The sequence below is a fragment of the Heteronotia binoei genome, chromosome 4, assembly GCF_032191835.1.
Source record: "Heteronotia binoei isolate CCM8104 ecotype False Entrance Well chromosome 4, APGP_CSIRO_Hbin_v1, whole genome shotgun sequence".
NCBI lineage: Eukaryota > Metazoa > Chordata > Lepidosauria > Squamata > Gekkonidae > Heteronotia > Heteronotia binoei.
Window position 1 is genome coordinate 93,068,365 of NC_083226.1, and position 26,250 is coordinate 93,094,614.

General features: G+C 43.5%; 1 protein-coding gene across 1 annotated transcript in view; it reads left to right on the forward strand.

The window, feature by feature from the left end:
- The window catches only part of CEP120 (centrosomal protein 120), an 82,066-nt gene that overhangs the window by 33,694 nt on the left and 22,122 nt on the right, over nucleotides 1–26,250 (forward strand). The window contains exons 14-18 of the mRNA XM_060235529.1: nucleotides 2,406–2,495; nucleotides 7,014–7,106; nucleotides 7,640–7,801; nucleotides 9,126–9,248; nucleotides 11,872–11,970. Coding sequence (XP_060091512.1) covers nucleotides 2,406–2,495; nucleotides 7,014–7,106; nucleotides 7,640–7,801; nucleotides 9,126–9,248; nucleotides 11,872–11,970 — 567 coding nt within the window. The remainder of the gene's footprint in view (nucleotides 1–2,405; nucleotides 2,496–7,013; nucleotides 7,107–7,639; nucleotides 7,802–9,125; nucleotides 9,249–11,871; nucleotides 11,971–26,250) is intronic.

Below are 26,250 nucleotides of genomic sequence, written 5' to 3' on the forward strand. Positions count from 1 at the left end.
CAGTGTGTTTCATAGGGAAATTATCTGGTCAGAGCTAATCTCTGACATGTTATGCACTATATAGTAACTTTATATGACATTACTTAGTTCTGCCATTGTTGGCTGTTACACAGTAACTTTGTAGTTAAGCCCAGACACTGTTTGGAATTTAGAACGTGTGTATTTTGAGGTATGTTGTCAGGCTGAAACAGTTCTTTTGGAATATGTAAGAATATTTTGAAAATATTCTAAACTAACAGTAATGCCCATTTTTTGAAGAAATACAACAGGCTCTAGAAAGAGTGGGGGAGAGCATTGTGTAGGATAAGCACACACACACACTCTATCCTGAGATGGCCAATGAGTGTGCATGAAGGCCGCAGGAGCGGAGGCAACTCCTGGGGCCTTGGTTAGGCTTGGGGCAGTGGGACATTGTCAGCAGCTGTATCAAAGTCAGCCCACAGGTGCAGAAGGAGCAGCAGGGCGGCATTGCCTTTGGGCGGCTGCTGGGTGCATGGAGGGCAAGGCTCAGGCTGTTCCTGAGATTAGTTGAAAAAGTGGGCCATAGGGTGTTGAAGAGTGGCTTGACCACTTCTTGCGGTCAACTGAGAGGTTGCAGTAAAGTTGAAGGGCCCTGATTTTCTCCACAGACAGCCACAGGAGAGGGTGGAGAAGCATCGGAAATGTGGTTGTCTGAGGCAAGTTCATTTTGGCAGCTGTGGGAATGTCTCGCAGGCTACAGTAGTGTGTAGGGGAGCCAATAGGAAGGCCAAACTGGTGACAGACGCTTCATTACCCAATAGTTCAAGCACCATCCAACCAATGAGGGAGCTGGGATTTGCCAAGATGAAAAGGGAATTATATATAAAAGATGCTCAAGAGGAATCTTTGCCATTTTAAGTTCATAAGTACAAAAGGCAGTTACTGAGATAAGTAATTTTGTGGACTTTGCCCATTCTCTAGTCCAAGGGTGTCAAACATGTGGCTCACGGGCCAAACCGGCCCACCCAGGACTTCAATCAGTTCCACGGGGCTCTCTTCTCCCCCTCCCCCCCTCCTGTCCTCACCCTGTGAAGCTCCGAAGGCTGCAACAACATTCCCAGCTCCTTCTGCCTTCTTTTTGCAAAGGCTAAAGCTGAAAGCAAAGCTGCAAAGAAAATGTGGAATGGATTTCCCACTCTGGGTTCTGGGCAGAGTACAGGTGAACAGAAAATCCACTCCAAGTTTTCTTTGCAACTTTATCAATGTGTTTCAATGGAGAAGAACTTCCCAGCATTCCTACGGCCAGCTGAAGCTTCCTGGAGTTGTGTCGTTGCAAACCAAGCATTGATGCCTTGAGCCAACTTTGTCTCTTCTCAGTGGAGTGAGAACTAGTGCCTAACCTGGGAACCTACAGCCAAAGGGGGATATGACACTGCCTAGCCATTGCTAATCTGAGTAGACCCTCCTAAGAAATGAATTTGACACCCCTGCTCTAGTCTCTATATAATATGGGCCAGGCATGAGGTTCTGGATTTTGCACCTCAGAGAAAGAGTCCTAGTTTACGGGTTTCTGATGCAACTTGTACGTAATAGTTTCCTACATATCACATTATAGTGGGAACTTGTAATCTGAGTAAACCATGATGTGCCATTTCTGGAGAGCTAAACATAACTTGGAAGTGAAACATTTCTGCTATTGTTAGTGAACTTGTTATTTTTTTATTTTCACCTGTTAATTTTTTTCTCCTCATTGTTAGTTTTCATACTTTAGTCCAATTAGCACAAGTGGAAACGTGTGTGCTTTTTCTATCTCTTTTACAATTTTCTGCTTACAACTTGCAGTGGCTGGTTCCAAAGACTTCTGGACTCTTTCTTACAAGAGAGCCAGTTTCTTCTGACTTCCTTCATCATGCTGCAACCAATTGTGCTCCCCAGAATTTTGTTCCCAGGGCTCCCCGCCCCAGCTTAAGATAATTACTCTTAAGTCTTCAATAGGTGTGGTTGGTTATGGACCATAGTAGCAGTATTTATTAGCATTATAACACAAACTGGCAGTGTTTCCCTGAATGTTTTACAAAATTTGTACTTGTGGCACAATGTGACATGTTTTACTGCTGTGTTGACTTTGAAATAGACTTGCACTTTTCCTTGCTGTAAATATTATTTGTTCTTAGTAACTTTCTTTTTAGCCTTCACAGAAAAAATAATCTTCTGTTCTGGAAAGTGTTGTCTTCTTCAGGTTATAAAGGGGGTTCTCTGGATATAAAGTCCAGTGTTTTAATCTGGAATCTATTTTGGGTATGTGAAAGTTTGTGCTGTTTGGTAGTTGCTTGAGGAAATAAGACTTTCTCAGCAGGGTGTGTAGCCGTTCAGTCAGCATTCATTTTCCCTTGGCTTGCAAAAGGAAAGTGTTTTTAATTGTAAATATGTGGGGTTTTTTATAGCTGAAGAAGAAAGAGCTGGCTCACATGCAAGCTCTTGCAGAAGAGTGGAGAAAAAGGGACCGAGAAAGAGAAGCATTGGTAAAGAAAAAAGTAAGACTTCTTTCCCCTTTCATTTTTAAGTGTAACATAATTAACTAACAAAGGAATTCAGCAGCAGTGACAAAAGGGATTTATATGTTACCTTTCCAGAAGTAGACCTAGATGTACACTATACTAAACTATATGAGAACTATATGAGAACAGTCCAGGTACCAAACATTAGAAATATGCTAGAATTAGGAATGGTGTATAGATTAAGTCATATTTGGCCTGCATCAGTCCATGACTTGACAAAGCAGGACTTTCCCGCTTCCCCCTTCCAATGTAGCGTGAGTCTCTTGAAATGTTGTTCCTAAGGATCAGCAAACCTTCAGAATTGCACTGGAGGTGGAGTCTGTAGTGGGGAAGGATATTTATTCAGTGGAAATTTCCACCTCCTCTTCTAAAGACTTATAATCATATAGATGGAAGAGACCTCCAGGTTCATCTAGTCCGACCCTTGCAGAATGCAGGGAATTCATAATTACCTTCCCCCTGCATACACACACAGTGTCCCCCCATTCCATGCCCAAAAGGTTGCAAAAAACCCTCCAGGATCCCTAGCCAAACTGACCTGGAGAAAAATTGCTTCCTGACCCCAAAGTGGAGATCCGCATTTCCCTGGATATGAAGACTAAGCACTGATACAACCCCTCCAGCCCTCACTCTCATGATCTACCTAATTCATAGAATCAGAAAACACCAGATATCTCCCTTGTATAATGAAAACAATGTAAATATCTCCAACACATAAATAATGGTTTATGGTTTATTGGATTTATATCCCACCCTTCCCGCCGAAGCAGGCTCAGGGCGGCTCACAACAGTAAAATCAAACAATTCACTTATATTATTTACATCCTAAATTAAAATTAAAAAGTTAAAACAGTAAAATAAGTCTGGTGCTAATATCATTTGATATTGTTTCATTTCAGATGGCATTCAGAATATTTTTGTCATTCCATATTACCATATCAGTCATTCCAGATCAATTAAAGGCCAGCCAGAATAGTTTTGTCTTACAGGCCTTGCAGAACTGGGCAAGGTCCCGCGAGGCCCTGACTTCTTTCAGCAGCTGATTCCACCAAGAGGGGGCAGCAATCGAGAAGGCTCTCTCTCTAGTTGACTTCAATCTTGCCTCCCTCGGCCCAGGGATCACTAATAGATTTTGCATCCCAGATCTAAGTACCCTCTGGGGAACATGTGGAGAAAGACGTATGCTAAGGTAAACAGATCTTCAGCCATATAGGGCTTTAAAGGTGATAACCAGCACTTTGTAGCGAATCTGGTATACTATGGGCAGCCAGTGCAGTTCCCACAGCCCCGGCTTTATATGCTCCCACTTGGGGAGCCCCAATAGCAGCCTGGCCGCTGCATTCTGCACTAGCTGCAGTTTCCAGGTTCGAGAGGGCATTGCAGTAGTCCAATTTCGAGGTGACCGTTGCATGGATCACAGTTGCCAGGTCGCCGTGCTCAAGGAATGGAACCAACTGCCTCACCTGCCTAAGATGGAAAAAGGCGGATTTGGCAGTGGCTGCTATCTGGGCCTCCATTGTCAAGGAAGGCTCCAGCAGCACCCCCAAGCTTCTGATCCTGGACACCATTGTCAGTGGCACCCCATCAAAAGCTGGTAAGGGAATTTCCCTGCCCGGACCACCATGACCCAGGACCTCTGTCTTCATCTGATTCAGCTTCAGTTGACTCAGCCTAAGCCATCCTGCCACAGCTTGTAGCGCTGGGTCCAAATTTTCTGGGACACAGCCAGACCGGCCATCCATCAATAGATAGAGCTGGGTGTCATCAGCATACTGATGGCAATGCAGCCCATATCTCCAGGCAGTCTGAGCAAGGGGGCACATATAGATGTTAAACAACATCGGGGAGAGCACTGCCCCCTGAGGCACACCACAATTAAGTGAGTGTCTCCAGGACAATTGTCCCCTGATTGCCACCCTTTGTCCCCAACCATAAAGGAAAGAGGAGAGCCATTGCAAAGCCAACCCTTGAACCCCTGCATTGGTGAGACGGTGGGTCAGCAACTAATGGTCGACCATATCGAACACAGCATAGATCTAACAACATCAGTACTGTTGAACCGCCTCAGTCCAGATGCACAAAACACTCATACACAAAACACTAGTATTACTTATGAGAAAAATTCAAAATGTTGTAACATACACACTGTTGCCAATAAATACAATATCCAGAATAACATAAACCAAACCACCAAGTTCCATTACAGTTCCAAGCTTCCAAGGAATATGTAAAGACTTGTACAACACTCAAAGGTGATATGAATATATTCTCCAACTGTGCATAAAGTAAGTTCTCAACGGAATTTCGATCATTATATTTCCCGTTTTGATTAGTATCTTTGTCAAGAGATGCACATATGAATAACCTAAGAGTAAACAAACAACAAGATAGAAGCATCACTATCCAGCTAACAATACAACAACATTGCAATGGCTATAGATGTGTGCTGCCAAAACCATACTTACTTAAGCCTTTACTCTGAGGCTCTCTAAACCATTTGTCAGCTTCAAAAATATTTATTTTAATATTTCTTATCTCTGGAGCCTCATAGCCTCTGTAATATTCATGGCTCAGTGGTACAAACTTCCTCCTGGGCCAGTAGCTCTCAATGAAAGTAGTCCCCACTCACTTCATATAGATACAATGTAACAGGTGCTTCAACCAGAGAAGCAAGTTTTTAAGAGACAGTACGAAATTTAAAAAAAGCTTGACAAATCATATTGCTGATTGAGACTTCCTGTTTCTAAGGCATTAAACAGGAGCAGTTTTTTGGTGTCAGCATAACTATATAGGTGGGTCATTCAACAGGTTAAGCCCTGCCTTAAGCCCCATTTGGTTTATGTTATTCTGGATATTGTATTTATTGGCAACAATGTGTATGTTACAACATTTTGAATTTTTATCATAAGTAATACTAGTGTTTTGTGTATTATTTATGAGTTGGAGATATTTACATTGGTTTCATTATACAAGGGAGATATCTGGTGTTTTCTGGTTGTTTAGTCTTTCTCCCCATCCCTGTTTTTTCATAATTCACAGAATCGGCATTGCTATCAGATGGCCATCTAGCCTCTGTTTAAAAACCTCCAAAGAAGGAAATACCACCACTTCCCATGGAAGTCTGAGGAACCACTCTAGGAATTGAGGAACCACTCTAACTATCAGAAAGTTCTTCCATATGTTTACCCAAAAATTCTTTTGATTTAATTTAAACTCGTTAGTTCTGGTCTAATCTTCTGGGCCAACAGAAAACAACTCCACACTATTGTCTGTATGACAGCCCTTCAAGTACTTGAAGATGGTGATCATATCACCTCTCAGGTGCCTCCTTTCTGGGCTAGTTCCTTCAACCTTTCTTCATATTTATTTTTATTTTATTTATTTTTGTTAATTTGTATTCTGCCCTTTCCCACCGACTTGGTCTCCAGACCTCTCACCATCTTCATTGCCCTCCTCTGGACAGGTTCCAGGTTGTCTATACCCTTCTTAAACAGTGGTGCCCAAAACAGAACACGAGACTCTAGGTGAGGTCTAACCAGAGCAGAGTAAAGGGATACCATCACTTCACATGATTTGGACACTATGCTTCTGTTGATAAAGCCCAAAGTTGCATGTGCATTTTTAGCTACTGCATCACACTGCTGATTTGTATTCGGTGTAGGGTCTACTAAGACCCCTGGATCCTTTTTGCACATACTACTGCTGAGAAATGTCTTCTCCACCTATAAGTATGCACTGGAATTTTCCTACCTAAATGCAGAACTTTACATTTATCTCACTTAAAATTCATTTTAGTTGTTTTAGTCCAGTATTGAGGCCTGTCAAGATCATCCTGTATCCTTACTCTGTCTTCTACTGTATTTACAACCCCTTCCAATTTAGTATCATCTGCAAATTTAATAAGCATTCCCTCTATTCCTTTTTCCAAATCAGTTATAAAGATGTTGAACAAAACAGGTGCAGGACAGATTCTTGAGGCACTCCACTTGTCCTCTCCAAGAGGATGAGGAACCAGTCACAAGCACTCTTTGGGTATAATCTGTCAATCAGTCACAGATCCATCCAACAGTAACAGTAAGCCACATTTTACCAATTTGTTAACAGGAATTTAAGTCTTCAGGAACTGGGAAGAAAAACAGTGGCAAATATCCAACCAGGAAGTTCCAAAGACTTGTGCTCTTAAGTCTTTGGAACTTAATGGATGGATATATGCCATTGTTTTTCTTTCCAGTAGCTGTAGTAAAAAGACCACTACTATCACTGTTGAGCTATTTTAGGAGAACAAATCTGACTGTGCTTGATATTTGGGAATTCACTATGTGTGAAAGTAATTACCAGGGGCTTCTTGGATTCATTACTTAACACTTTCAGAAATTCAGTCTCATTTGAAATCTGGCTTCCATTACAAGGTAAATTAATTTGAAATAGCAAACATTTTGGTAATTCATTTTCAAGAGTTCAGTTTTTCTGTTTCTTAAATGTCTTATGTTCTAGATTGCAGAGTACACAATTTTGGAGGAACAGCTTCAAAAAACTTTGACTGATCTAGAGAAGCGTGAAAAGCAGCTTGTCAGTTCTGAAACTGAGGTAAATGTGAGCCAGACAGCATTGTGTTTTTGTTGATCTTTATTACTAAAAATGCCCAGGGGAAAACCAAATACCAAAGCCTATGTCACTTTCTCTTAGTCCAACATGCAGAGTATAATTTTTGTCTGCCTTTCAGTATAGGCTTTTTGAAGCCTTTTAAAAAGTCTTTTGGAACACTGGGATGGGTGAGAAGAGAAGTCCTTGTTTTGTGGATGGAAATGATAAAATTAGGGTACCACTAAACTTTGTACAGAACATCTTCATACTAAAAGCTGCCAATCTCTAGCCATTTCCTGGTTGGTGCTAGAACTCATAGATAAATAACTGCTGTACAGCTAGGAGCTACAGTTTCTTTCTTATAACTCCTATAGTGGAATTTATTTTTACAAAAAATAGCTGAGCTGTATGTCTACTGTTAACTTAGACATTATATTCACAAAAATACATGTTAATGTGGCTCTGACAATAATAATTAGAGCTTCATGTTAAATGCGATAGTTTAAATGTTCATCATGGTTTTAATGTGTTTTAAGCTCCAAAGACTAAAGACAGAACTCCAAGCAGAGCATGAACGAAATCTGCAGGAGCTTCAAGACACAATGCGGCGAGTCAAAGATGAATGTGCTCATCAGGTTGAATTGGAGAAGTCAAGGATTAGGCAGTTGGAAGAGAGCAAGATCCATCTGCAGCAGCAAGTGAGTGAAATGTTCCTTTTGCCAAGTTGGCTAAATATTTGCTTAAAGCTGCAAATGAATATGCACCTTTTAAAAAACAATGTGTCACTGGAACCAAATTAAAATCAAGGTTTGTTTGAATCATTCTATTCAGCTGTCTGAGAACGGCACCTTAAAGTACTTCTGTTTTTGTTAATGTACTGAATGTTTTCATAATGCTGCTTGCAAGTTCATTGATGTTTTTGTTTGTAGGTAATTTGGAAACGTTTCTAATGAGACACATGGGCTCTTTGTTTTCAAAGTAAACATATTAAGACATTCAACCTTGTATATTGGTTAAATACAAAGAATTTACAATATTTTGTATTTATGTAGTTAATTAAAATATCATTATCAAATAAAATTATTCCATCATAAAATTGGTGGGGAAACCAGAAGGCGTCAGTATCCTTCTAAAATAGTGGTAGTGATCTGGAATGTTTCCCTCAGAAGTATGTTCTACAAAATGGGAGTTATCACCACCCAGAAATTATAATTCCCACAAGATTACCAAACTTTTGTTGGTGATGGCATGCACATACATTATTCTTCATAACTTTCTTGCAGTGATACGCACATTGAATATGTATACTGAAAGTTATTCTTTCTCTTTCTAATATTAGCTTCAGAAGACAGGGACAGTGGCTGCCTGTATGCAGCACAGGATTGATTGATTTATGCTGCTCCCCATTGTATCCTGTCTTCTGTGTGAATACAAGCTTCGGGGCGTATGGGGAATTGTGTATATGTTCGGAGCATTCACTCCCCAGCTTGAATCTCCTTTGGGACACTAAACTCTTAAAGTACTAAGCCTGCCAGATTTCCCATCTTCTCTTTTGCTTTCACTTGAACTGACTGTCAGATATTATCAGTGTTATCTGGGCAAGAAGCATCCTTATTTCTCCTCAGGTCATTTATTTACAAACCAATATTCCTTTTATTTACAAACCAAGGTTCCTTTTATTTACAAACCAATATTCGTCATGGGCCTAGAATCTTCCAAGGTTGCTGAAACTCTGGAAGAAGCTTTCATGGTGTGCACTCAACATTAAAATTTGGTTTTGGGAGGGAACAAGCAGGAGGCCTGCAAGGAATTGTTGGACAGGGAAAATAAGCAGTTTGGTATTTTCTTGCACACTTTACCATGTGTTTTTCTTTCACTTATCTGACATCTCAAAACAGCTGTGCTATAGTATTCACTGTATCTTCTGTCTCATTTGCAAAATGTCCTTCCCAGTTGATTGCCAGATTGTCATTCAGATGTAAGCTCATTCAAGTGTTCTTTTTTTTAAACAAAACCAAACAGATATATGAAGCAGAAAACAAGAATAAGGGTTTGGAGAAAGAATTTCAACAATACAAGGATCAGCAGAGCAGCAAACCAGAAATCCGGTTGCAGTCCGAGATAAATATTCTGACATTAGAGAAGGTATGCCTATGGACTTCTTTAAACCTTTCAGAGCCATTTATAAAGCTTAGAATGTATAGCAGCATTTTATAACATCATAAAAATATACAGCATTGTTTTTTAAAAAGACCTAAAATAAACTCCGTACTTAATCTCAGCTGCAAAACACTAGCGTAAATGTAAACAATTTTTTTTTAAGAAACTGTGTTTTAAAGATGTTGCCAGTGGTGAGAGTTTTCAGCTGTGCACCACCCTCTAGAATTCTTCTCAAGGTGCCTTTGCAGGCTATCTGTATCAGTACTTTTCTAGACTGTTACAAACTTTCAAATGGGGTACGCTTAAAATCAGCTTTGGATCATAAATAAATGCTAGTCAACTTCTTAGCCTTTTTCCTTTTGCTATCATAGTTACCCTGTGGAGACATTATCATCACATAATCTAGGAACTTATCTTCATATAAACTCCACAGATGTCGGGAGAGCACAATCCCCACTATGACTGTGTTGTTGTCAGGCTCTGTAAGGTTTATGAATATTAACTGCAACATACTAACCATATGGACTTCTGATACTAACCCATATATCTTTCCTGCTATGTAGTCTCTATGCATATCAAAGACAGCCATTACTGTGTAAACATTGTTGATGCTCCCAAGGCACAAAAGAATGCAACCGTTAAAAGATAGCTTGGCCGCAAGGCAACTTCTCAGGGGAAAGAGATAAGCTGAAGCCTGTGTGAAAGTTTGCACCTCCAACTCCTTGATGTCTTGGGAAAGGGAGCTTTGCTTAGAATTGCTTTGATGTAGAATCTCTTAAGAGTGACCCATGCCTAGGCATCGGTATTAGTCTCAATCTTTGTAACCAGCTACGAGTTTCCAATAAAGTGTCATTTTGTTTCAAATGAACATTGCCTTGAGATTCCATCGCCTGGCATTCAGAAATGTGGACTTTTTCATGCATGTATTCCTCGTGTGCATTATGGCTCATTTTCTGGAGACAGTACATGGGTATGAAAATCCATATTTCCCAAATTCATATGATATGGCCATTGGGTGCATTGCAGGGATCCCAGGTTCCCAGTTTGCATGAGCGCAACATCTGTATGGAGAATATAAGTAATAGACAGTAATTGCTGTTTGCAAATTGTTTTCTTATACGAGGACTTGAGTCATATTTTTTGTACCCATATATCTTTGCTTTATTGTTGTTGGTTTTTTATTTTTAATGGGTAATTATATAAGTAATTTTTTTTTATTGAGGTGGTGATTTAAAAAAAAAATAATTCCAGATCATTCACACTTAGATGCAGTATGAGTAGCATTCTATGAGAAAGCTTGACTTTCTCTTAAGCTCCTCATGCCAATTGATTCTACTTTGTTTGGGTGTTTGGTAAGTTTGGGTGTTTGGGAATAGTTATGAAAAATCTGTTGTAAAAGAATGCTTAGTTCAGGGGGTATCAGATTCCCAGATAATTATATGGTCTAAAATCTTTCTCTTTCCTTGAGCCAATTTCTACATCTCTCGAGCTCTATTATGTTCAGGATGTCACTCAGTTTGGATGGACAAATATTGTGAAATATTCCCTGAAGCTCAAAATGTGTGGAGACTACCTACTTTTTTTTAATCATTCAAGATACTCAAGGCAGCTAAAAGTAAACAATTCATGAAAATGGTAATAAACATTAAAATGCTATATAAAAAACAACCAAATCACTTCAGGGAAACAACAGCTGCTGCTGCTTTTAAGTCCTTCAAAAGCCTTCCCAAATAAAAGCATCTTTATCCTACTCCAGAATGTTTGCAAGGATGGCACCAGTCTCTTCTCCTAAGTAAGAAGTTCTATAACACAGGACAGAAGTTGAAAAAGGCACTTAATCTAATTTAAGGTACTGTAGGTTTCTGCAGAATGATCTATTGGACTCAAAGGCCAATACAGCTTTCACTTTCTTTAGAAGAAGGTACATCTTCTTGTATTGTTCTTCTAACAGTTGCCACCTTCGAATTCCCAACCTGCTTTAAAATGATAACATAGGCATCAGCTTGACAGTGACTTCGTATGTCATAATACCAGACATAACAGGTCTCTGAAATCCACAGTAGTGTAATTTATTTATATTTCATATTTATTTAATCAGATTTATTTATTTAATAAATAGATGACATAGCAATAGCACTAATGGTGGAATTTTCTACTTACTGTGGTTGAGATGGCCAGTCAGTGGGATTAAAGGTATATCTTCTAAAAAATGAATAATGACTCCGTGACCTTTGGAACCGAAGACTTATGGTACAATCTGTTCAAATTAAAAGGGACACATTTGTTACAGCTTCAAGGATAAAACATGCAAGACCTTCTACCATCAATTAAACTGGAATATAAAAAACTAAATGGTCATATTATTTTTGTCTCTTTTTGAAGATGTTTAAAAGGTGTTTATGCAAACTGTCTGAGTACAGACTAATCTCGTTTTGCCTTGTTAGACAATAAAAAGAAAGCTATTGCTTAAATAAGAATATGTCTGTGTGCCACAATATTTACATCAAATTGCATAACAGTTTAAGATGTCACATATTATACTCAACAGTTTTCTTAATCTGGTCTCTATATGCATAATCAAGCAAAGAAAACTTGGTTTTTTAAATAGGGGGATCTCGAAAGGAAATTGGAATCAGCTACCAAGTCAAAACTGCACTACAAGCAACAGTGGGCTCGGGCTTTGAAAGAACTAGCAAGGCTAAAACAGGTATGTAAATGGAGGCAAAATAAATTATTAGAAGGAAGGTTCTTAGAATTAAGAAATTGTGAGCTAGTCTCATCCAATAAGCATTCTTGCAACAGTCCTTTCCACACTACATACAGGGTGATAACCTCTCTTCTTGGTCCTCTTCTTTGGCCTTTTGTTCCAAATTCACATACTTTTAGAGGAGGGTTCCCAAAAATGGTGCCTATCAATCTTTAGAAAATGGATGAGGCTGTAGTGGTCTAATATAAAAAGACCCTGATTAGGAGTTAGAACGCTGTTAGGTTCTTAATGTGTTCAATCAAGATTTCTCATTTTGACTACCCTTATAAGGACTGAACTGGTCTCTGTGTAAAGGTCTACTAATTAGAGTTGTCGAGAGGCCAAGAAGGAGGAACCCTGGCAACTGAATGTAAGGAGCTGTACAGACATGATAATCTATGCAAATAGTCAATGTGAGAAATGTCAGTGCATGCTTTGCTGTTTTAGTAAAACAAGTGAGATTTCTCTAATAAAATTATGTAGCACTTATACAGGACTTTCAGTGTTCCAAATTTGTCATATAATTGCAGTCCTAATACTTACAACAGCGGTGCAGAGCAGACCAATATGGTTATCCCCATATTACAGATTGATAGTGGGACTGAGAAAGAAGTGATTTGGGAAGGCCACTATCGCAGCGCCAGCTTCACGGCCTCACTAGATCTCTAATTTTCAGTCTCTTCGGGGTATTTTACTTGTTTCGATGGATGGGACCACTGCAGCTTTGTGGTTTTTCTCACACAATATAGGCTCACGAGAACTTGAACTTAAAACCACAGATTTATTGTTACAAACAGTCTTAAACTGGGGATATGGGAGATATTTACACAGGTTACTATTTTGTTTCAGGCTTCACGATTACTTTTTCTTTTGTTTTGAGTCTTTCACCGTTACACAGTTCACCTTCAACTCCCTCTCCACCTTTTGTCGAGGTCTGGCCTCTTGGGATAGATGTGTCTAGTCACACCCCTCGACTGAAGACTCTTCTCTCAGCCCTTCTTGGTGTCTCTGACCCACATCTACTCCCTCAACCTCCTCACTAGGTCTTTAGAGTAGTTTCCTGGTGTCTGCGACCGTTCAGGTCTTTAACTGACTCACACACACACACACAGCCCTCTCGGCTGGTTAGGTCAAGCTGGCAGTCTCTGGAAGACTTCCCCGTCTCCTCATCCAGCTTCTTCTCAGGATCAGCTTCTTCTCAGCCTCTCTCAGGCCCGAACTGACCCTCTCAGTCTTTCTGTCAGGCTCCAACTCTGACAGACTCCTGACAGAACTCCTGCCTCAGCAGTTTCCTGTCACCAACCAACTTTTTTTTTCCCTCCCTGAGAGCTCAGAGCACTCTGCCCCCCCACCCTCAGGTCACCTGACGCAGCCCTGTGCGCCTTCAGTTTATTCTTAACCCACTGCTTTCCGTCACATGTCCCTCCCCCTTTTGAGACACTGCGCAAGGCGAAAGGTCTCAGCCTTTTGCTGAGCAATGGGACATGGGCACACTTGCTTGGGTTACACTACGTTATAACACTTTTGTCATAATACCAACTTCAAAATTATATACATTCTTACTCAGTTATACAGTCTAATACTCTTTAACATTACTATACAAACAGACTTTTAACACTTCACATTCTTCTTGATAGCGCATCTGCTATCACATTTTGCTTCCCAGGGATATGCTGGATGTCAAAGTTGTAATCTTGGAGCTGTAAACTCCATCTTATCAGTTTGCTGTTCGTATCTTTAACTTGGTTCAACCATTTCAGGGGAGAATGATCTGTACACAGTGTAAACTTCCTTCCCCATAGGTATGGTTTCAATTTACCTATTGCCCACACAATCGCTAAACACTCTTTTTCAATTACTGAGAGGTGTTGCTCTCGGTCCAATAACTTTCTGCTCAAATACAGAACTGGATGATACAGTCCTTCCTCTCCTTGCTGACTTAAAGTTGCACCAACCCCAACATTAGATGCATCAGTAAAGAGGGTAAACTCCTTTGAAAACTCTGGAGTTCTCCCTAAGAGGCGGAGGACATCTTGGGTGTTTCCCACCGTCCAATCAGGGAGGCAGGAATCTTAAAAAACTTCCCCTTCCTGTGGATGTGGGAACCACCCTCCTTCCAGTTTATTTCCTGCCTCGACAGGGAGTAGCAGCGTTTAGGCTAGGTTCCTACCCTTTCTCATTACTTGCCTATCTCTTAAAAAAAAAAAAAAAGATACTTTTTCTTTCCCCTCAGTTCCTACCTTGTTGTTCATCTCCTGATATTCTACCTCAGATCTTTTTTTCTGCCTTTCAATCCGTCCTTCAGTCCCTCTCAGCTTCTCTGCCTCCTTTCCCCCCCCCCCCCACTTTCTTCAGCGCTTCAGAAACGGCACGGCTGTTTAAACTCAAGCCGCGGCCGAGCGCACAGCATTCAAGCCGCAGAGGAGAGGGAAAATGACGCGTCGGTCAAGAGACGCGTTCATGGACGACGACCTGGTTCCTGACGCCTGGCGCGGAACCGAGAGGCCCGCCTCCGGAGCCGGCATGACTTCTAAGCTTGCCTCGGCTACCGGCAACGTGCCCTGTAGGGGCGAGAAACCCAAAGGCGAACGCAGGCGGCGCTGGTCTTCCCCAGCTGCGGAGGAGGCTTCCTCGTCAGGGCTCTTCCCCACTGGCGGCGGCCATCTTGGGGAGCGCAAAAAGGCGCAAAACGGGGACAGACCTCAGCCATGCAGCTTCCAGATGCAGGAACGTCCCGATGCCAACCTCCTGGCGGGAGACTCAGTCGCAGATGTGATCCAACCTGCGCTGGAAGCCACGCAGACCTGCCAGCCCCAGTCGGGCTTGGGTAACGTACCCTTTATGGGACCCTCCTTTTTTTTACTGAGTTTCTTGAATCAATAAAGCAGATGGTGGGGGCAGCAGTCAGGGCATCTGGCCATAGGAGACCCAGGTCCCCCAGGTCCAGTTCCTCCTCCAGATCACCTTCTCCAAAGAGGTCCAGAGGTAGCTCCAGCCACCATAGGGCTTCAAAGAAACCTCTGCTCTGTGACCAGATGGAGAGCGAAAGATCCATTTCTGAGACCCACTCTCATGATTCCTATGGGGGAGATCGGGAGGAGGGCGAATTCTTATCTGATGAGGAGATAGAGGATGTTGCAGTTCCGGAACCCTCATCACGGTTTTTCAAGGCAGAAGAGTTCCAACCTCTTTTAGCCAAGGTGACTTCTGCTCTAGACTTACAAACATCACTCGAGGAGCAGGAGTCTCCCCACCCACTAGCCAACCCCAAAAACAAACCCAAGGGAATACGGAGTTTTTCCCCAGATTCAGATCCTCTGAAAAGGTTTTTCCCTTCCCTGAGTTCTTTGAGCGTCAGTTGAAATCTGAGTGGGCCAAACCTAGTACCAACAGACAGGTACCCAATTCTATCAAGAAGCTCTATGAATTACCTGCCTTTGCTAACGATATGCTGCAAGTACCATTGGTGGATGCACCAATCGCAGCCTTACAGTCACACGGTCTGTTAGCTGAGGATGGCCATGGCTCGGTGCGAGACAACTGGGACAAAAAGATAGACTTGGCCTTGAAGAGGAGCCACGAAGCTATGGCTCTGGCCATCAAGGCAGCTGCGGCCACCTCTATAGTTTCCAGAGCAGCGATCGTCTGGATAAGACGGCTTACCCAGCTACTGCCAGACCTGGATAAACGGGTCCTGGAAGGTACCAGCAGACTCCTTAGGGCCTCCGAATTTCCAGCGGATGCTTCATTGGATGCCTTCACCTTCTCCGCTAGAGCAATGGCATCAAGCACCGTAGCAAGGCGGGGGTTATGGCTCCGGGCTTGGCCGGCAGACATGCACTCGAAGTCCATCGTGTCAGCATACCCATTCCAGGGAGAAAAGCTATTTGGAGACGCCCTGGATAAGATCCTGGTGGAAACACGGGATAAGAAAAAGGCCATGCCCAAGTATCTGCGCCGCTCCGATATGAGAAGCTTCGGGTCTGGTTCCTTTCGTGCCTCCTCCAGCTTCTCCAAACCAAAACAGGACTTCAGAAGAACAACCTGGGGACAGTCCAAACAGAGTTTCCGAAAGGGCTTCTTCAATTCCCGGTTCCAGAGGAATCAGCCCGATGGGTCCGACAAATTCGAGAAGGGCCCCAAGCCCAACAAAGCATGACTGGAATTCTATTCCAGTGGGGGGCCGTCTACTACACTTCCAGCAGGCGTGGGCGGCCTCGAGGGTCGATGCTTGGACGTTGGAAATCGTTAGCCCATAGAATTCAAAAGGGCACCTTGGGATCGTTACTTGGTGTCTCCTCTTCGCTGAAACCCAGAACGAAAAAGCATCACCCTCAAAGCAATTCAACATTTGCTGGAAATTGCAGCGATAGAGCCTGTTCCTCCATTGCAGAGATGTCAAGGCGTCTATTCCGTCTTCTTCACGGTGCCCAAGAAAAACGGGGACTGGAGAGCGATTCTAGACCTGAAATTTTTAAACAGATATATCAACCTCCGTCACTTCAGGATGGAGTCCATCAAATCTATAACGGAGTCCCTGCACCATCAGGACTACATGTCTTCTCTGGACCTAACAGAGGCATATCTGCACATTCCAATCCTCCCAGTACATCACAAGTTTCTTCGTTTTTTGCGTAAATGGGACTCACTACCAATTCAGAGCCTTACCTTTCGGCCTGGCGACGGCACCGCGGGTGTTCACCAAGGTGTTGGTGAACCTGATAGCAATCCTCAGACAGAGAGGGTTGCATGTGCACCCTTACCTCGATGACCTGCTGATAAGATCCTCGTCGAGGGAGAGTGCGGAGCAGGATGTTATACACACCATATCCTGTCTTCAACAACACGGGTTCATAATCAACATTCCCAAGAGTCATTTACAGCCGTCCCAGAGGCTACAACATCTGGGTATGGTCATCGACACAAGGACTCTGTTTTCCTCCCAGAAGAAAAGATACTGAGGACCAAGGCTTTGGTGCTCCAGATAGTGCGGGAACCATTGTCATCTCTCCAGACCCTGGCACGACTTTTGGGTCTTCTAGTCTCAAATCTAGAGGCGCTTCAATGGGGCCGCTTTCACACCAGACAACTTCAGATGTTTTTTGCGCCCTTATCAGATCCAGATCATGGAGAAGCGCCCTATGTCGTTGACTGTTCCCAAGAAGGTCAAGGAGAGTCTCCTGTGGTGGACGAAGGACCACAACCTGCGTCAGGGGAGAAAGTTCCTCGTAGAGAAGGAAATACAGCTCTTTTCAGATGCCAGCCTTTCAGGTTGGGGGGCGATCCTCAACGAGATACCTACCCAGGGCCAGTGGACAACCGAGGAGGCGAGTCTTCCCATCAACCTTCTGGGACTCCGTGCCATTCGACTGGCTCTCCTGTACTTTCAGAACCAGGTGACCGGGAGGCATGTCCTGGTTCGAACGGACAATATCGCTGCCAAGGCTTATTTAAACAAGGGGGGTCCAGGTCGACTTCCCTTCACAAGGAGGCCGTGAAACTGTTCAAATGGGCGGAGAGTCATCTATAGTCCATAAGGGCGGAGCATATCAAGGGGACTTGCAATATCAAGGCGGACTGGCTCAGCTGGGAGAGAATTGAATCGGGAGAGTGGTCTCTCAACAAGAAGCTTTTCTTAACGATAGTGACACGCTTCGGCCCGCCGGTGTTGGACCTCTTTGCGTCTTCTCAGAACCACCAGCTTCCTCGATTCCACACGAGGTACTACCACTACCAAGTGGAGGCCACGGACGCATTAACTTCTCCCTGGCCGCAAGGCCTTCTTTACACCTTTCCCCCAATCCCGATCATTCCGAGGTTGCTCAGAAGGATCAGGCTGCTAAGGGCCGACGTCATTCTGGTTGCTCCCTGGTGGCCGCGACGTCACTAGTTCTCATCAATCCAACAGATGTCAGTAGCGGAACCGCTTCACTTACCAATCTGGCCAGACATGCTGTTACAGGGCCCGGTTTGGCATCCTCATCCAGACTGGCTGAGGTTGACCGCTTGGAGGTTGAACGGCGCTCTCTCCTAGATCTTGGTTATGCAAGTGACGTGACGAACACCATCCTAGCATCCAGAAAAAGCTCCACAACGCGGATCTACGACATGTCCTGGAAAGCCTTCCACAGATGATGTCGGAGAAAAGCCGTGGACCCATTGCATCCTTCTGTCCCCAAGATCCTGCAGTTCCTTCAGGACGGTCTCCATTCTGGATTGAAGCCAGCTACCCTCAAACGTCAGGTGGCAGCCTTATCCTCAGTTCTCCAGCAGGTGGACGGCGTGAACCTCTCATCTCACCCCCATATTCGACGCTTCCTTAGAGGAGCCTCCATGAGTTCTCCACCACAAGTACATCGGTTTCCTACCTGGAGATTGCACCTGGTACTCTCGGCCCTAACAGGTCCTCCTTTCGAGCCCTTAAGTTCTGTATCCCTAAAGTTCAGGCGTATGAAGACCATCTTTCTGGTGGCAATAACATCGGCCAGAAGAGTCTCAGAGATCGGGGCCTTATCGGTTAAGAGGGAACTGTGTGTGTTCCACAAGGACAAGGTGATCCTCTATCCGGACCCTGCCTTCCAACCGAAGGTCTCTTCTAGATTCCATCAGAGTCAAGAGATCAACTTACCATCCTTCTGTCCGGATCCCAAGCATCCCAAGGAGCGCGCATGGCATACCTTAGACGTGCGAAGAGCAATTAAGGTCTATCTTACAAGAACTGAATCTATTCGAAAATCAGACTTCATGTTCATTAATATAGCGGCTCCTAGACTGGGACAGAAGATGTCCAAATCAGCAATTAGCTACGCCATCAAGCAGTGTATATCGGAGGCGTATAAGGCGTTAAACCTTCACGTACCACCAGGGATCACTGCACACTCAACCAGGAGTGCGGCCACCAATGCTGCCTTCAACAGGAATGCCTCCATAGAGGAGGTGTGCAAGGCAGCTATGTGGTCATCTATCTCCACTTTCATCCGACACTATAAGTTGAACGCATATGCGTCGGCGGACGCAGCCTTTGGCAGACGAATCCTGCAACACGTGCTGCCTGAGTAGGACGATCCCACCCTGTATGACATACTGCTATGGGAGCACCCAAGATGTCCTCCGCCTCTTAGGGAGAACGACCCTTGGCACTTACCGTGAGGGGTCCTTCTCCTTAGAGGACAGGAGGACATCTTGCCCGCCCCTTCTTCTATCGTCCTACCTCGGGCAGCATCTATCTTTTATGTGTCTGGATCTAACTTCTTCTCCTGTAGTCTCATCTACAGCTGTTGATTACTCTTTAACACAGGCTACCTGTAGTTTACCTGTTTTTTCTCAGTTTCTATATGAGTTTATTTCAGTCGGTTTGGGAGGCTCATGCCAAGTTTTTGTACCGACCACCAGTTAGCTCACCTTTTTTTTTCATAGCAGTGATGGTTGCAAGAGTTTTTTACTGCTTCTCGGAGTCACCCGAACTGGAAGGAGGGTGGTTCCCACATCCACAGGAAGGGGAAGTTTTTTAAGATTCCTGCCTCCCTGATTGGACGGTGGGAAACACCCAAGATGTCCTCCTGTCCTCTAAGGAGAAGGACCCCTCACGGTAAGTGCCAAGGGTCGTTTTCAACACTGGTTCCGTGGTCAGAACCACTTTCAGATGTTCATACGCTTGTTCACACTCTGAATTCCAGATTACTGGATCAGGGTTCTTCTTCTTGGTGCACTCACATAGCGGTGCTGCTATCGTGCTAAACTCAGGTATAAACCTCCTGTAGTATCCTACTACGCCCAAAAACGCTCGAATTTGTTTCTTGGTTTGGGGTCTGGGCCACTCATGTATGGCTTGCACCTTTCCCCAATCTGCTTTGATCTTACCTCCTCCTAGCACATGCCCTAAATACTTAACCTCGGCCATGGCTAGTTGACACTTAGATGCCTTGATGGTGAGACCCGCATCTTTCACTCGCTGTAATACAATGGCCACATGCTGCAAGTGTTCCTTCCATGTAGCACTGAAAATAGCAATATCATCAATATATGCGAGCGCAAATTCTTTCAGTCCTACTAGCATTTTATCAATTACTCTCTGGAATGTGGATGGAGCATTCCTTAACCCAAATGGTAACACAGTAAACTCAAAGAGTCCCTCCTTGGTTATAAACGCTGTTTTCTGTTGATCTTTTGGATCCATAGCTACCTGCCAATAACCTTTTGTCAAATCTAAGGTGGTAGTAAAATTGGCAGCTCCAATTGTCTCGACTAACTCGTCTATGCGAGGCATTGGATACACATCCGGTACTGTGATCTTATTCAGTCTTCTGTAGTCCACACAAAACCTCATGGTTTTGTCCGGTTTGGGTACTAGGACTACAGGTGAGGCCCACGGACTTTCTGATGGTACAATTAAACCCAGTTGTAACATCTCTTCTACCTCCTGCTGTACATACTTGGCATTCGGGCCAGTCACTCTGTATGGTTGGAGTGCTACAGGCCTCGAATCCCCTGTGTCAATCTTATGACACGCTAAGTTCGTCTTCCCTGGTACATCTGAAAAGATTGTCTTGTACCCTCCCAATATCGTTTGTAATTGGGCTCTCTGTTCTCCATTAAGAGAAGGGGCGAACTGAACCTCCTTAATGGTTTCTTCCTGGGATATTTTCCCCCAACCCGACAATTCAGTTCCCGCACTCACTCCCTTCTTTGCAACTAAAACCAAATTACCCCTGTCAAAATAAGGTTTTAGCATATTTACATGGAACACCCTACATTGTTCCCCATCTTCACTTAAGTTCACTACATAGTTCACGTTGGAGACCTTATGGGCGATGGTATAAGGTCCCTCCCAGGCCACATCTAACTTGTTCTTCTTTCTGGGCTTCAAAACCAGTACTCTGTCTCCTGGCTTGAACTCTCTGTCTCTGGACTTGGAGTCGTACCACTGCTTCTGCCGTCGTTGTGATCTTCTCATGTTGTCTGCAGCAGCCGTCCTCACCTCCTGCAGATGCTGTTGTAGTTCTTGTAGGTAAGAGATGACATCTGTCTCCTGGATGTCCTCGTTCCCGGACCACGCCTCTTTCAGAACATCAAGGGGTCCTCTGGCTTGTCTTCCATACAACAGTTCAAATGGACTGAACCCGGAACTTTCTTGGGGTACCTCCCTGTACCCGAAGAGCAGATGTTGCAACCTCTGGTCCCAATCGTTGGGATGCTTGCATGCGTAAGTCTTTAGCATATGGTTCAGGGTGCCATTAAACCTTTCATTGAGTCCATTTGCTTGTGGGTGGTATGCTGTTGTGGTCACATGCCGGATTCCACAAGCTCTTAACAATTCTTGCATCACATTTGACATAAATGTGGTGCCTAAATCAGTCACCATCTCTTTTGGGAAACCCAATCTTGAAAACACAGTCAATAAGGCTTCCGCCACTGTCTTTGCCTCAATGTCCTTAAGTGGAACCGCTTCTGGAAACTTGGTGGCATAATCTACGATGGTCAGGATGTACTTGTTTCCCCTTCTGGTCACTCTGGAGATAGGACCAACAATATCTACTCCTATCTTCCCAAAGGCTTCTGTGACTATAGGGACTGGTTGTAATAGACCCTTAGTTTTGTCTAGAGCTTTCCCCACCATTTGGCAGGCCTGACACGATTTGCAAAAAGCCCTTATGTCCTTGCCCATATTTGGCCAAAAGAACCGTTCTTGCACTCGGTCCCTTGTCTTATTGATGCCAAGGTGAGAGGCCATGGGTGATGCATGAGCCAAATCCAACACTTGCATCCTATACTTTCTTGGCAGGACTAATTGCTTCTTTCTTTCCCACACTATGTTATGTTTTCTTTTTAAAGCCACCCGGTATAGTTTCTGGTCTATCACTTTAAATTGGCCTGGGTGTTCAATTGTGATCTCAGTATCACTCACCCCAGTTCTCTGCCATAGTTCCCTCAGGCTGTCATCTTGTTGCTGCTCTCTGAGGAATTCTGCAGCAGGGATGGTCTGCAACATTGTTTCCTCTTCTTCTGCTGGTTGCTGTACACACACCTCAGTCGTTGCTGCTTCTGGCCTGCTTCTTGTAACAATGTTGACAGGATTAGCTTGCTGTCTCTTTAACTCATCAGCTAAATCATTGCCCAATAGAAGCGATGTTCCTATGTCACTCAGGACTCCCACAATCCAATCACCTTGGAACTCTCTATACTTGATAGGAACTTCTGCTAGGGCCACTTCAAATGTAGGTCCTTTAATGCCTTTTATGGTGTAAGATTTTCCAGGCAAATACTGATGACTTTTTACTAATTCTGGCTGTACTAGGGAAACCTGCGCCCCTGTGTCCCTATAAGCCTTGACTTCCTCGTCATTTACCATCACAGTCTCAGTATATTCCTCACTCAAGCTTTCCTGCACTTTCCACACCTTCAGAACACTATTGGGTCTTTCCGGTGGTGTGTTCTCTGGAAGTGAGGGGTTTGTTTCTACTTCTTTCTGTTGACTTTGCACTATTTTAACTGTCTTAGCTGGTGGGGTCTTTTTCCCTTTTTCTGGGCAAAATTTGGCATAGTGCCCAATTCCTCCACATTGGAAGCAAGCAGCTTGGGTCTTCCTGTATGGAGGTGGACTGTACCGCTTTGCAGGGTTGTTGTTACCCGCCCCAGACTTCTCTGGAGAGTTCCAGACTCGGGGTTTTTTAGTTGGAGCAGTCCACATTGATCTCCCTAGATCTGATTCAATCTCATCTAGAATCATAGCTGCTTCTTCTACTGTCTTCAACTTCTTGTCTCTCAGAACCCACCTATACTGAGAGGGGACTTGGTTATAAAACTGTTCCAAGCCCACTAAGTTTTTCAGGTCCTCTAAAGTGGAAACTTTACTCCCTTCAACCCATCTGTTCAGGGCCCTGTCTAACCGACAACCTAGTTGAGAGTATGTTTCTCCAGGCTTTCTTCTGATTTCTCTAAATTTTTTCCTGCTTTGCTCTGCTGTTAAGCCAAAGCGGACTCTGACCCTTTCCTTATACAATTGATAATCAGAAGTCTCCTCATCCCTCAGTTCAGAGTAGATTTCACTCAACTCTCCACAGATCTGAGGTCTCAAATAAATCATTCTGTCCTCATCAGCAACTTTTAAATCTTTACATGTTCTTTCAAAATTAAACAAAAAAGCTTCTACATCATCCCCTTTTTGATACTTGGGGAATTTCTTTTGTTCTACTGTGAGGCGCCTCTCATTTCTAGTATCACGTTGAAACTCAGGCCTTCCCTGAATCTCCTGGAGTTTCAAACTGTACATTTTTTCCTCATGTTCTCTCTCTCTTTCCGCTTCCCTCTCTCTTTGTTCTCTCTCTGCTTCCCTTTCTCTGCGTTCTCTCTCCTCTCTTTCTGATTCCAGCCTAGCCATTTCCATTCCTTTCTCTGATTCCAGCCTAGCCATTTCCATTCCTTTTTCTCTTTCGGCTTCCCTTTCTCTGTGTTCTCTCTCCTCTCTTTCTGATTCCCTTTCTGCTTGAATCTTGGCCATCTGAATTTCTTTTTCTGCTTCTATTCTGGCCAATTCCAACTGTATTTTCATAGCCTCAATGCTCTGACCAGGATTCACCTCAGGAATCTCTTCTTGCGTCTGCCCATCCCCCGTGGCTGTGGTAGTTCTCTTAGGAGGAGCCATTTCTGACAGGAATTTTTCACAAAACTGTCTTAATTCCTTCACTGCAGTGTCCCTCTACTTTCTGTGTCTCTTAGTGACACTTATTTTGGGGTTTTTCTTCGAAATCCCGACGCTGGCAACCAATTATCGCAGCGCCAGCTTCACGGCCTCACTAGATCTCTAATTTTCAGTCTCTTCGGGGTATTTTACTTGTTTCGATGGATGGGACCACTGCAGCTTTGTGGTTTTTCTCACACAATATAGGCTCACGAGAACTTGAACTTAAAACCACAGATTTATTGTTACAAACAGTCTTAAACTGGGGATATGGGAGATATTTACACAGGTTACTATTTTGTTTCAGGCTTCACGATTACTTTTTCTTTTGTTTTGAGTCTTTCACCGTTACACAGTTCACCTTCAACTCCCTCTCCACCTTTTGTCGAGGTCTGGCCTCTTGGGATAGATGTGTCTAGTCACACCCCTCGACTGAAGACTCTTCTCTCAGCCCTTCTTGGTGTCTCTGACCCACATCTACTCCCTCAACCTCCTCACTAGGTCTTTAGAGTAGTTTCCTGGTGTCTGCGACCGTTCAGGTCTTTAACTGACTCACACACACACACACAGCCCTCTCGGCTGGTTAGGTCAAGCTGGCAGTCTCTGGAAGACTTCCCCGTCTCCTCATCCAGCTTCTTCTCAGGATCAGCTTCTTCTCAGCCTCTCTCAGGCCCGAACTGACCCTCTCAGTCTTTCTGTCAGGCTCCAACTCTGACAGACTCCTGACAGAACTCCTGCCTCAGCAGTTTCCTGTCACCAACCAACTTTTTTTTTCCCTCCCTGAGAGCTCAGAGCACTCTGCCCCCCCACCCTCAGGTCACCTGACGCAGCCCTGTGCGCCTTCAGTTTATTCTTAACCCACTGCTTTCCGTCACAGCCACCTAGAAATTTGAAGCATTGACTTCCTGGATATAGTTTAAAATAGTTTAAAAGAATTCATTCTGAGATTTTTACAAGATTATGGTAATAATCTTCTAAAAAACAAATTTACATGATAGTCAAATATAGGCTTGCTCACAGCTTTAATGGTAGTAGCTCTTTTGGCTCATGAAGTAGAATTTTTGCTCACAATACTCCGCAGCTTAGAGGGAACATTGTGCTGTGGGTTAAAAAAGGTTGGGGATTCCTGCTTTAGGGCATCATCCTAATCAGAGCTACTTGGTATATTCAGTGGGGATTGATCCCAGGAAATAGATTTTAGGATTGCACTGGAAGTTATACTCTGGTAATGATTTTCAGCTACTATGAGTTGTGTAAGGCATGGACTGAACTGATCTCTATGTAAAAAGCTTCTAAGTAAAGTAACTGAGAGGCCAGGAAGGAGAGAGAAACCCTGCCCACTGAATGGAGGGAGCTGTACAGGCATGATAATCTGTGCAAATAACCAGTGTGAGAAATTTCAGTGCATGCTTTTACTGCTCTGAAGCAAGTGAGATTTCTCTAATAATAACATGTAGCATTTATATAGCACTTTCAGTGTTCCAAGCTTGTTATATAATTATAGTCATAATCCTATCAGAAGTGACTCAAATGGATTTGATGTGTCACAATAATTACTACCTAAATATACATGTAGCCATGACTTTCATGAATGATATGAGATATAACTGAATTTTGAGAGAATCCCAAGTAAATGTGCAGATGATAGAGCAATTGTTATTCTGTATATATAGCTAGCTTTATACATTCTATCATTTAAAGTAACATTACTGACGATATTGGTGAAGGATTGTTCATGTCAGGTGTTTATAAAGTTGGGAAGAAAAAAGAAGAATGTGTTTTCCTGCTGGCATCTTTCCTGGATTGAACAGGATTCTGTGATTTCTACACATTGGTAAAAATGTACAATTGGATGCATTATTTGCTCAAATACTGCCTGCATAGTTGGGTGGTGAAGATAATATTTACAATGCATTAAAGTGTGTTTCAGACCTTGTTGCCTAAAACCTTTCAAAAGAATTGCAATCCCACTGAGAGGTGCTGCAGTAGGGCAGAGGGTGGTGGCTGATTGAAGCAGTATTTGGACCCAGATTTCCAGCATAGTAAATCTACAGTTCCATAGACTGATGATGATTGTCCTAATCAATATTGATTTCCCTAAAAACAAAGTTTTATGTATTGACTTGTGGAGATGCAGCCTTGGAGACTTGCTGCTTGTTGAAGTAGACAGTACTGACCATGACAGTCCAGTGGTCCGAAGCTGTATAAGACAGCACTATATGTCTTCATATGTCAGAAATTGCTCCCTTCTACCCAACTATAGAAAGTACAGGAGTCCTGTTCTCCCTGAATGAAGATAAGTGAAGGTTAGAGAGTTACTTTGAAAAAAGAGCTGTATCTAGGATTTTTTTTCCCGGGGGGAGGGGTGCCAGGATGCCAGGGAGGCACTGCTAATTAAATTAAATTAAATTAAATGTAATGATTTTAATTTAAGCTCCTTACCTGGCCAGCCCTGTGTCAAAAGATCTCTCCAAACCAGCATGCTTTTGCTTCCTCTTCAGCATGAAGAACAGAGAGAAGCCAGACACACAGATGAACAGCCCTGCCACAGCCTGCCCAGCTGC